Source organism: Nesoenas mayeri (assembly GCF_963082525.1).
Source record: "Nesoenas mayeri genome assembly, chromosome: 3".
Classification (NCBI taxonomy): Eukaryota; Metazoa; Chordata; class Aves; order Columbiformes; family Columbidae; genus Nesoenas; species Nesoenas mayeri.
In genome coordinates this window covers 42712092-42724519 of record NC_137544.1, presented here as the reverse complement: position 1 = coordinate 42724519, position 12428 = coordinate 42712092, and the positions used below count along the sequence as shown (strand labels likewise).

The 12428-nt window shown below is 54.0% G+C and overlaps 1 protein-coding gene across 1 annotated transcript; it reads right to left on the bottom strand.

Annotated features, from left to right (window-relative positions):
• Positions 1-5431: 5431 nt before the first annotated feature.
• Positions 5432-7533, bottom strand: POU3F2 (POU class 3 homeobox 2; the record flags this gene model as incomplete). The annotated part of the gene is made up of 1 exon (XM_080342842.1): positions 5432-7533. One exon carries the CDS (start codon positions 7531-7533, stop codon positions 6223-6225), a length of 1311 nt encoding a protein of 436 aa, XP_080198968.1. The 3' UTR covers positions 5432-6222.
• Positions 7534-12428: the final 4895 nt, after the last annotated feature.

Genomic DNA, 12428 nt, shown 5'->3' with positions numbered 1-12428 from the left:
CCGTCGCTGCCGACGGGAGGGCAGGATCCTACCCCTGCGGGTAGCCCCGAGGCCGCTGAGTGAAACCCCTGCACACTCGGAACATTCGGTCGAGTTTCAGGGTATTTACTCGGACTTTGCAGTGAGGCATTTGCCGTTGGAGGAAAGGGACTTGCAGCGTGGGTCAGGACATGGGCTGAGACCGGGTGAGGCGTGGGAATCCACGCTCTGTGATTCGGAGTCGCTTGCCGGAAAGTCCACTTGTTTGGTTTATAATTTGATGAAAAGTCGGGTCTGGGAAGGAGTTCTTCCTTTTTATCTGAACGCTTCAGATAGAGCACTCCTTGATTCTGCTCTAATTTCCCCCAGAGAAGCACCCGCTCCTCAAAGTAACCGCCCGGTACCACGACAGTCCCGCCGAGCCAGGCTGAAATTCGCTTTGTTGGGGGCATCTTGCAACATCCCCGACGACAACCTGGCCATGCCCCGAGCACAAAGTACCAACTAAGAGCCTGCAACTCTGAAAAATAGTTTTTTCTTTTCTATCTCAAGATTAAAGCCGGAGGGGCAGCCCAGGCCCCCGCCCTTTCTGAAACACAAAATAAAGAGATAAGCCCCGAAGAAGCAGAGGAGATGGGACATCCACGTTTTGCATGACAGACCACAACATCCAACCTCCTTCAGCGAGGCAGCAGAAGGCCGCCACTGCCCTACAAAGAAGCGGCGGGCATCATCCCCTCCTCGCTCCCACCCTCCCGGCCCGCAAGGCGCTTATCGGGCCTAGGCCTGGGGGAACGTGCCCTGTACACGTCCCTCCCCAGGGCTTTATCTAAACCCAGGGATTTAAACAGGACGAAGCCCAGTGTCCTCGCCTGCCTCTGGCCGCTTCCCACCCCCGTCACCCAGCCGTGGCCGTCGCCTCCCAGGATGGGTCACCCGTCCTCTTCCCACACCGGAGAAAGCCCGCACCGACGGCACCAGAGAAAAAAAGAGCCATCAAATGCCCGGCAGCGCGGCTTGGGGACAAGTCAGGGGTCTGGAGCCGTCCCGGCGGGCTGGGGCAGGCAGAGGAGAGAGGAGGGTTTCCCCAACTGAGCAGCTGGAAGAGCTGCAGGGGGGGCGGCCCCAGGCTGGGAATCGGGGCGGAGGCCGGGAAGGCGCAGGCAGCCGGGCCCATACCGCCGAACGCCCGCGGCGCAGTGCGGCCCGGAACCCCGCCTGGGGGACCAGGCACTGGAGATGGGGTCATGGGTGGGGAACCCTGAGCTCCCGCCAGCAAAACCCGAGGGACAGAAAGAGACGACGGGGCGGAGACAGGGGCGACCGGAACCTCTGCCCCGTCGGGGCTCTCGCAAGTTTCCCAGCCCGAGAGCATCCCTGACAGGAGGTCCCCGGGGCACACGGCACCGACCACTGTCTCCTACCCGCGGAGCCGGGGACACAGAGAGAAGCAAACACCACTCAAGGGTTTCGGGATGGATAATCTCCTCCCGCCTTCCAGTTTCGGCCTCCATCAGAAGGAGTGAGACAAGGAAACAGTTGTTTTTTTTTTTTTTGTTGACATCTGATCTACGACAGAAAGTCCTTGCTGGGAATGAGCATGGGAGAGCCCAGGAAGCTGCCCCACACCCTGACATCCACCTGCAGAAGGTGCATCCTACGGCTACTCCATTTACCCCTCTTCTTTTTCTTAAAAGAGAGATAGAAGGAAACAGGGGAAATGACCTCCCAGCCGGGTGGCCTTCCCGCAATTAGCCGGGAAGAACGAGAAAAGCCGCTCCCGTCCGGTCAGCCTCTCGCTAGGCAAAGAGCCGCGGAGGTGCAGCCCTGGAGTCACCACAACTACCGGCCGGACCTGGAGCACTGGCTCTCGGCGGCCATCCCTGCGACGCCTGCCTGCCCCGCCGAGCAAGGCATCATCTCTCCAAGTCACCTCCTGCCCACCTGACACGGTAGCGCTCGCTGACAGCAGGGCCCTGTCGTCAAAAGCAGAATATTCCCTCGGAGGCCAGCCGAGTGTCCTGCAGAGGGCAGAGGCTGCCCGCTTTCGGCAGCCGGCTCCGCGGGCTATTGACCAAGGACTTTTAAATCCATACCCGGCTTCAACATTTTACCCGTCAGCACGTCTGCGGTCACAAAACACTTCTTCTTTCTGTCACTTCTCTTCGAAACTATTGATAAGATCATTTAGCTGAATCTGTTCGGGATGAGTGTAATATTGACTAGGAGTTAGAAAAGATGATTAAATCTAATAAGCCTAGAAACTACGGTGAAGGAGAGGGGGGAGAAGCGCAGGATGTTATTGCACTTAGGAAACCCAGCCGGCCAAAAAGGACTTGAACACACCGCCTCATGAGCGAGCACTGTTGTCCCCAGGCCCGCTGGTCCCCAGCCGGGACCCCTGCGGGTATAACCGACCGGGTCGCTACACACACGCAGCCACAGACACCGAACGTGAAAACCTCTACCCTGCCCGCTCGGTGCCGCCGCCGAGGGGCCCGGGACCCGGCCCGACCCGGGGGTGCACAGCCCTGCGGACTCCAGCCGGGACCACACCCCCGCCAGCAGCCAGATCCTTCCTCCCTCTTTTAAGCAGAACTCCTTGTAATTAAGCCCCGCCTTTTTGCTTTGCTTTTTTCCCCTTTTTTTCTTTCTTTTTTTTCTTTCTTTTTTTTTTCTTTCTTTTTTTTTTTTAGGAGTCAGACCTTAAATTATCAAAAGGGAAGGAGGAGAGTATCTTCTCCCCCATGTCTTTCACCAGAACACGCCACCAGCTTGAGGAGCAGATCTCCCCACCAGCATCAAAGGCAGGACACCCCTACTCGCACAGAAATCAATGCTTCAAAACTCAGAGCTGCGGTTCATCTGCGGAGAGACACAATGAACACAGCTCCTGGGGCTCTCCTTCAAGACCCTGGAAGTTAGGAACGTGGAACCTCTCGATATAGGCATCAAATTTATTCCAAAATTTCCATTAAATATAAAGGAATGGCGGTGCTTTTATACAGAACTCAACTCAGTATAAGTACTGGGGTGTTCTCCCTCCAAATCTTAAGAACTATGCAAATCTGTGCTGTCTTTAAAAATAAAATAAAGATATTTCAATAATTAGAACAAACTATGAAGGTATTGTGCATTTCTGTTTTATGTAGATAATAAAATATTACTTTAACATAAATATATAAGGATCTCTGCGTTTTTATTTTTCCCCACAAGCACATCCAAATGTACCAAAACGAAGTATTTTTAAAGAGACTGAACAAAAAAAAATTACATCCCATATAGATTTTGTTCACCTATTCATTTAAAGCTACAGAAAAACAGTTTCCAGAACCTGTTTGCTTTAAAAGAAATAAATATACATTGAGGCAGGCCACTTAAAAATGATATGAAAATATTTCCCTGGGTAGCATTTAAAAAAAATAAAGAAAAGAAAAATAGACAAAGAAAACATTGAAACTATTTCTGCATTTCAAATGACAAATATTAAACATATATACATAGTGGTAAGGTTTGTGTGGTAACTTTTTTTTTTTAGTAAACCTATTTGGAGTTTGAGGTTTTTCTCAAACATCCTTTCGACTCCGTTTTCTGACCTTACGCACATATTAATAAGTGTTTGAAAGTTCATTTCCTCCCTTTACCACTGGATCTGCCCTGATCTGATTCACTTCACTAGGCGCTAGTCCTCAACACTTTAAATAACAAGCAGCTCAATACATACCAAAAAAAAAAAAACCAAACAAAAAAAAACACCAAAAAAAAAAAAGGGAAAAAAAAAGAAAAAAAAAGAGAAAGAGAAAAGCTTGGTGCCCGTATCTTTGTAACAATTGTTGGAAAACTAGGAAAAAGGCTAACGCATGTGCCTCTTAGAAACCATCATCTGTCTTACCAAGAAGAAAGAAAAAGAAAGGGAGAAAGAAAGAAAAAGAAAGGGAGAAGGAAATAAAGAAAGAAGGAAAGAAAACCCAATGTCACAGGCGCTTGAAAAGACAATGAGAAACATACTCTAAAGCCTTAGCTACTGAATGCAATATTTATAGGAGAGTTCTGCGAGAGAATGCTTCACTGTTTTTTTCTCCAGTCCAACACTCAACTAAGTAAACTTTTAGATTATAAAAATGCTTTGTCTCTATAGCACCCGTTTGTGCTGACTAAATGATCACTTTATGAATTTATAGCTACCATAGTTTAAATTTCCTCTAATGTATATGCATAGCTGTGTGTGTGCATAAGTACACAAACACACACACGCAGACACACGCACATACAGGCGCTGTTTCGAGGTCCCGCTCGCCCGCTTCCCTTCAGAGCTTTTTGTTTTGCCTTTTTTTTTTTACTTTTTTTTTTGTCCCCGTGGGTTTTTCTCTTTTTTTTTTTTTTTTTTTCAAAGTTAACCGTTTTCGATCGAGATAATGTCACGAAATGCACTTTAAAACTATTAACGAAAGGGGGGAAAAAAGACGGATTGAAAAATGGCATATTTTTTTTTTCCCACTTCATTTCATTCCCCAGTGAAAGACACAAGGCTGCCCAAGTTAAAACTGGTCTTTTCCTTCAATAAATTATACCACAGTCTGACCAAAGGACGTGGGGGGTGGGGGGCCAGATACGAATAGGAAAAAAAAAAAAAAAAAGGAGCGAAAAACAAAAGCGAAAAAGAAACGCACAATGTCTCTGCGGAGAGGAGGGTGCAGCGTGTGTTTACACGCAGGTGTAAGCACTCAGACACCCCCTACTCGGGCCCAGCAGCTCCTCAGGCTCTCCCTGGCTCTGCCTCACTGCGAAACTGCTCAATAAAAGAAAGTTTGGAGGCCGACATCGGCCCAGGCAGTGGGACCGGGGATGCCAAAAACGCACGGAGAGCCCCCGGCGGAGGAGGGAAAGGGAAGTGGGCTGGGAGGGGTGGGGGTGAAGCTAAATAATCCCCTTTCCCTCTTAAGGAAGTGCCAGTTTCTCCGGCAAAACTCTGGAAACGTGTTGTTTCATCTCTGCCTTTCCCACAGCGGGCCTTGCTCGTCCGCACGGACACAACCTTGGAAGGGCTACAAGTATTTTTTTCCTCCCTCTCTAGCTGCGCCTCGACCCCCGGCCACACTGCCTGAAAATGAAGTTTACTTTGTTGATTTGCATTATTCTCCCTTCTCAAAACTCCATTCTTGCCGTTGAAGGCGTATATTAAGCAATTAAGAGAGTCACGTCTCTGGAGAATGGAAGCTGGCGATGCATATATATGTGTATATAGAGAGATTATATATGTGTATATATGTACGTCTATGCACACATGCATATGTATACATACATACAGATATACGCATTCTTTTTGCTACGGTAAAAGGAGAAAATAAGCGTTACACATATTTAAGAAGATTTGTTTATAACAAAAGTTCACATATACACATAAAGCAAATGCTAAACCACAGTAACATATTATAGACCGGTCACTGGTTGACTAACGCTCACCGTGGAAAATGCAAGACGTTTGCAAAATTAAGGTCGGAAAGGGAGGGGGGGGGGGGAAGAAAAAAAGAATTGTTTATGTAAACTTCAATTTTCTTGCAGTGCAAATTGGTACGGTTAAATACTGTCTACATCAAAAGGGAGAGCTTTTCCTTTCTCTTTTTTTTTTTTTTTTTTTTCCATATATTCCTACAGGGGTTCCACAGAAAATAAACACAGCAGCATGTGCCAACACCGAGCGACATTCCACGATGCAATCTTCCCTTTTTGTGGCAGAAGGGGGATGCGGAGGGGGACCCGAGGTGGCTGCGCCCTCCTCTTCCCTTCCCGCCCCCTCCCTGGCCGGGCAGTGCTGTATTTTTTTCGCCAGCGAGCCAAGGAGTTTTGTGCCAACTGCTTCGCCCTGCGCCTGCCCCGCCGGTGCCGCTGCCTGCCTGCTTGTGCGCGGTACTCACTCCACTCCGGTGCACGGGCACTCGCCTGGAAAGGTCAAAATACAGCATCGCACCTGCTACCGTCTAAGGGACAGTCCGGTGCAGGTGCTTTGTCTGTCTGTCTGTCTGCTGCGATTCGCGCTCGCCCTCTCGCTCGCTCATTATTTTGTTTTCTCTTTTTTCTTTTTCGCGTTTTTTTGTCCTTTTTTTTTTTTTTTTTGTTAAGATAGGAGAAAATAATTAAAAAAAAAAAAAGAAAAACAAGTAAGAATAAAAGGAGGACAATCAAAAGTTGGGGGAAAGAGCATAAGAGGAGGAGGAGGAGGGGCCGGGCGCCCCCGCCGCGAGTTCACTGCACGGGGGTCTGCACCCCATGGTGCGGCGGCGTGTCCCTGCTGGGCCCGTACACGTCCTCGGCGCCCGGCAGCGTCCCTCCCGGGGGAGTCATGCGCTTCTCTTTCTGTCTCCTGTTACAAAACCACACTCTCACCACCTCCTTCTCCAGCTGTAGGCTGTCCGCGAGCGAGGTGATCTCCTGGGCGGAGGGCTTGGGGCACTTGAGGAAGTGGCTCTCCAGCGCGCCCTTGACGCTCACCTCGATGGAGGTGCGCTTTTTCCGCTTGCGGCCCTGCGCCGCGATCTTGTCTATGCTGGTGGGGCTGCCCGAGGAGGAGTCCGCCTCCTCCAACCACTTGTTCAACAAAGGCTTCAGCTTGCACATGTTCTTGAAGCTGAGCTGCAGGGCCTCGAAGCGGCAGATGGTGGTCTGCGAGAAGACGTTGCCGTAGAGGGTGCCCAGCGCCAGCCCCACGTCCGCTTGGGTAAATCCCAGTTTGATGCGGCGCTGCTTGAACTGCTTGGCGAACTGCTCCAGGTCGTCCGAGGTCGGCGTGTCCTCGTCCGAGTGCGGGTCGTGGTGCGGCGGCGGCCCGGGGGGCGCGGCGGCGGCGGTGGGTGCCGGCCCGGCCGCCCCGGGGTGGGGGCCGTGGGGCGGCGGCGGGTGCTCGGCGCCGTGGTGCGGCGGTCCGGGGGGCCCCGGCGGCGGCTCTTCGTGGGCGTCGCGCAGGCCGTGGTGGTGCAGCGCCGGCTGCGCGGCGCCCAGCATGCCGTTGACGGTGAAGCCGGGCGGCTGGGAGTAGAGCAGCCCCGCCTGCGCGCCGTTGGCCGCGGCCATGCCGGGCGGCAGGTGCGCCGCGCCGCCCGCCCGCCACGCCGCTGCCGCCGCCGCTGCCGCCGCCGCCGCGTGGTGCCCGCCGCCGCCGCCGTGGTGCACCAGGTGCGGAGCCCGCCCCGGTGGCGGGTGCTGCGGCGGCGGCGGCAGCTCGTCGCCGCGCCCGCCCGCCTGCACCACCGCCGGCTTGATGTCGGGCTGGCCCAGCGCGCCCGCTGACCAGGGCGCCTCGCCGCCGCCGCCGCCGCCGCCGCCCCCGCCACCGCCGCCGCCGCCGCCGCCGCCGGGGCCGCCGTGGGACAGCGCCGCGATCCACTGGTGAGCGTGGCTCAGCGGGTGCCCGTTGCTCTGCAGCGCGTAGTCCGCCTGCACCAGGGCGCCGGCGTCGCGGTAGCCGCCGCCGGGCTGCATGCCGCCGGGCGGCTCGGCGTGCACCATGGGGGAGCCGGAGGCGAGCAGGCTGTAGTGGTTGGAGGCTGCGGTCGCCATGACTCGCCGAGCCGCACTGATCGCGCCGGTTAAAGGCGCCGCGCATTTGACAGCTACTTTTTCGCCTCGGGCGCCGCGCGGCGCCCGCGCCCCCCCGGCCCGCGCGGCGGGGCCCACTGCGAAGGCACGCGCGGCTGCCCCGCCCCGCCGCCGAACACCATTGGCTCCCCGCGCCCTGACGGACGCGGCTGCCCCTGGCAACCGCCGCCGCCACCGCCCACCATTGGCGCGCCCCGCCGGCGGCGCCCCGCCCCTCGCCCCTCCCCCGACCGCCCTCTGGAACCCAACTCCGAGGGGGAACGGGGCGCGGGGGAGCGGCGGCCGCGGGGCGGGAGGCGGCGGCGGGAGAGAAGGGGAGGGGAGGGGGAGAGCTCCGCCGCCAGCCCCGCCCCGCCGGGCCAGCTCCGCATCCCACCGCCGGCGGGAGGCTGCCGTCGCCGCTCCGCCCGCCCGCTCCTGTTGCTTGCGCCCAGCCGGAGCCCCCTCCCCGCCGCGGCTCTCTGCGCGGAGCCCGGCAGTGCTGCCCCGGGGCTTGGGGCGCCCGTCCGCCCGCCCCCAACTTTCTCCTCCGGGCCGAGCGCACGCAGCGCCACCCCACAGCCAGGCCCGCCGGCGGGACCAGGGAGCGCCGCGCCCCCGGGAGTGAGGAGCGGGCAGCCCCTTCTCTGCCCGAGGGCCCCGGCCTCCCGGCACGCGGCGCTCCCCGGAGCACGCCGCTCGGCCGGGAATGTCGGGGCTTCGCACCTCGGCACTGCGGAGGTGGTTTTGTTCCGCTTGTCCCGTCTCGGGGGAACGAGGTGCCTGCGGATCCGCTTCAGCGGCGCTGGCGGCTCTGCATCGATACGGAAGATTTCGGGGCGGGGGGGAGAGGGGACGGTTGAGAAGAAAAAAGAAAAAAAGAAAAGAAAAAGAAAAATGAGAGGGATAGGGGAAAAAAAAAAAGAAAAGAAAAGAAAAGAAAGAAAAGAAAAGAAAAGAAAAGAAAAAAGAAAAGAAAAGAAAAGAAAAGAAAAAAAAGAAAAGAAAAGAAGTTGCGGTCCGGACAGGGAGGAAGGAGAGCCTGGAACTGGATCCGGATTTCCTAGGAATGAGCAGCACCCGGGCTGGCCGCCGCGAAAAGAGTTCGCTGCCCGTGTTTGAGCTGGAAGCCATAGCTTTGTCTCGAAAATAAACTGCTCACGGGGGTAGGTGCGCGTCGCAGGCTCCCGCTATCCTCATCGAAATAATACAATAGGGCGGACCGGGGAATTTATTACTACTAACAAGAAACAGCTTTCTTCTGCGAGTTGTTTATAAATCATCGTATTTAACGTGAGCACTGGAAAGGCTCCTCGCTTGGAAATATTCCTCTGCGTGGGGGTGTGGAGAAACGGGGGGATGGGCTGCTGCACATAAACATATACACAGAAGCAGCATAAACAGGATATCCAGTGCCCTGAGACAAGAGGCGCAGCAGGAGTTACCTCGTTTCGTTAGTTTAGCGGCGTATCAAGAGCTCCTTCTGCCGGGGGGTTGGGAAGGAGGGAGAGAGGAGGAGGAGCGGGGGGAAACAAACTTTGTCCATGAAAGAATGGAGATTCTTCCTAAGGGGTTTTTTTTTCCCCCTCTCTTCGACGTGCAGGCGAAGGGAAGAACAATACTGCCTGTTCTGAGAGTGCTGCGGGGAGGGAAGTCAGTGCCTCTGAAGTGAAGCACTGCCTTGTGTTTCCCGTGTGGAAACAACTGGGCACCCAGGAATTTTTATAATTTGATGCTCATTTTCTCTTGTCTCTCCTCCCAATTAGGTGTAGACCAGTGAGTTGAGACAAAACAACAGAACAAGCCCTCAGCAGGCTTCCGCCAAAGCATCGTGGGGGCCGTCTTGGGAGAGCCGCTCCCGGGGCCGCCGAAGCTCTGCCGGGGTCGGCTTTCCCGCCAGCCCGCCTTCAGGTCCGCTGCCAAGAGTTCATGCGTGGACGCGACACGAGGTGCCGCGACACGAGGGGCCACGCCACGCATCATTATAGGGGCTGGATTTTCACGCGGGTTCCTCCAAGCGTGAGGTGCTCGGTCAGCACGGAGCTATCCTGGTCACCGTCCGAGGGAACTCCCTTGTGTCCCGACCCCATGGCGTATGCGCGCCCCACGGACAGCTGGTCTCCGTGGGGTGTCAGCAACGCCGCGCTTCCCGCAACTCGCCGCGACGAGGAGACAGGACGCGGGGGTCAGCGACCTCCAGCCATCACTTTTTGGGGGGGAAAACTCCTCCAGCCCTGCCCCGGTCGTGCATCTCTCCCCTCCCTCCCCCGCCCTCCGTCCTGCAGGTGATGCCAGCGGTCACCGTCCAGCGTCCCTCTTTATCCCCGCCGCCGCGGCGGCAGATCTCAAAGGCTAACGGTAATCACACAATTACTGAAGTAGCAACACGGCATTAGGAGGCGGACAAAACGCAACCCCCACAGCAAAGCCCCTCGCCGTCCCTCCTGCCCCCTCCCCGGCTGAGCGCACGCCTATGGAGTCGCAGCTGGGAGCAGCGAGGAGCGCGGCCGGTGCATTCAGAGCCGCCGCAGACTCCACCTCCTCGTCCTCTCCATCATTGTCAGCCCTGTCATTAATACCGCTCCTTAAGCATCCTTCATTCCCGTCTTCCCCCGTGGAGGAGAGCGCCGGGGAGCGAGCACCCGACCGCCGCGCTCCGCTGCCCGCCGCGGGCTCCGGCTCCGGCCGCCGCTCGGGGACCCGCTCGGGTCCGAGGTGTTCGGGATGTGAAAGAGACAGTCATGTGCCCCCTTTCTGGCGGAGCTGACCCCGCGGGATTAGAGGTCTCACCAGCCTTTCTTTCCTTTTCTCTGCTCGTATAAAAGCAGGTTGAAGGTGATGCGGTGTCTTGGGCAGACACTGCAGTGTTTTGATTCAGCTCAGCCCTTTTCACTGTTCAAAGCAGCTGTTCAAATACTAGGGCTGCTTACTTTGACGTGAAGAAGATTTTCAAACAACCCCAAAAGCTTTGAACTGACAGGCCTCCTTGATATCTCCTTCATTGCAGTGCAGCTACTCGAGAATATTCGCTATAAAATACATAGAGCGCCACTTAACTGGAGCTCTCTTCTGACTGGGAGGCGAGGTGCTGCATACACATCAGGTGCATGCAGAGGGACGCTGCCGGGCTCCGGGAGACCTCTGTCCACCCCATGCCCGGCCACCCCCTCGCCCCGGGGTCCACTGCCCACCACCGTCCTCGGGCTGCTGCAGCGAGCTCCGGCTTGCAAAACCTTGGGCTCTCTCGGCTTTTCAACTCCGTGCATGCCGTAGAGAAAGAACGTATTTCCAGCAGCAAAAACCGAGCTCATTCCTAGCGAGCCTCGGCTCCCTGCCGCTGCTTATCAGGCTCTCCGGCTCTGGGGGCCGGGGGAGCGCTCTTCAAACACACGCTCTTGCCTGCATTTGGGTGCGTGCACTTGTAGCATGGATAATATATATTGCATATACCTGTTCTGTTTTGAGGTGGAAAGCTTATTTTGAACTCTGGTCTCAAAGCCTTGAGATACACTCACGCAGCTAAAAGGAAAGGAGGGGGGAAGGAATCCCCACACCTCGTTTCTGTGTCTCTATTATCTTCCCATTAGATGTTGTTTTAGGAGGAAATGCGCCAGGAGTGCAAAGACGCGCCGAGTTGCTCAGAGAATTGCTGGGTGCAATAAACGTGAGGCTCCTGGTGCTCCCTTTAAAGGCCAGCTTGGAAGATTTGTGCTTATTGCTGGGGCGCATTTAATGCACCTTTTGTGAGATGGGATTGTTTTGATCTCTGCTTCCTTTTTAACCTTTCTCTATGAGGTATTCAAGCCTGCACTTTCGTGTAGCTCTTTCCAGTGTTGCTCCAAGGAGTCTCTGATTCGGTGGAGAGACCGAAGACATGAATGAAACTTCAACTTTAAGGGCCTGCGGAGAGACAAAACTGAGGCCGGGGCTTCACAAGTGATTGCTTTAAAAAAATCCAATCTACACAAAGAGGCAGCTGGCTGCTTTAATGAAAACTGCTTAAAGCTGCAAGAACGGCAGCCTCAGGGATGTATTTATAAGATGACTCAAAAGCTACACTTTCAAGTTGCTTCTCCTCGGGGTAGATATAACAAACACATTTAACTAAGAAATCTAAACAAAAAGGACAGAAATTGATAACTTTGGTTGCACAGGCTCACATTACCTATTGAAATTAAAATCCGCCGTCTAAATAGTTTTCTCCAACTATCTCCAGTGGAAAGAAAATCTTGCTCCCTGTATATTTAGATATATACACACATGCTTGTAATATCATATACATTTTTTGTCCTGCCAGAATGCAGATTATCCCAGAAGAGAGAAAGGTGTAGAATTTTAAAAAAAAAAAAAAAAAAAAAAAAAAGTGTTCCTGTAAAGTTTGTATTAATGTTCATTTCCAACATTCCCCACAACTCTATTCTTCCGGCCACTTCATTCATCTGAGACTCTGCTATTTTATCTGCATCGCTGTTTAAACTAGTCGGATATAATGTTCTAAGTTCAGTATTTGAAATTAAATTATTTGAATTCACGGATATTAATCTTTTCCCTTCATCCTCCAGTTCTGAATCTTGTCATTAAAAATGATCCACCCTTTGTAGTCCGCAAGTGAATATTTTATAGACAGATACCGCTATGAAGACTTCTAACACAACGTCAACCAGTCAGACTTAGCTGTTGCAGGGATTACTTTGAGTAATTTATCAAAGGCAGGCTGCTAAATTTTGAGTGGTGAATATGAGGCCTTGGGGGGGAAAGAAGCAGAAGAAGTAGAAGAAAAAAAAGACAAATTCCATCAGTCGAAGAGATAAATTCTGGTTGTACTTATTACAGCTTGTTTATTGAACTCTCGGAGACAGACCTAGATGCGATTGGTG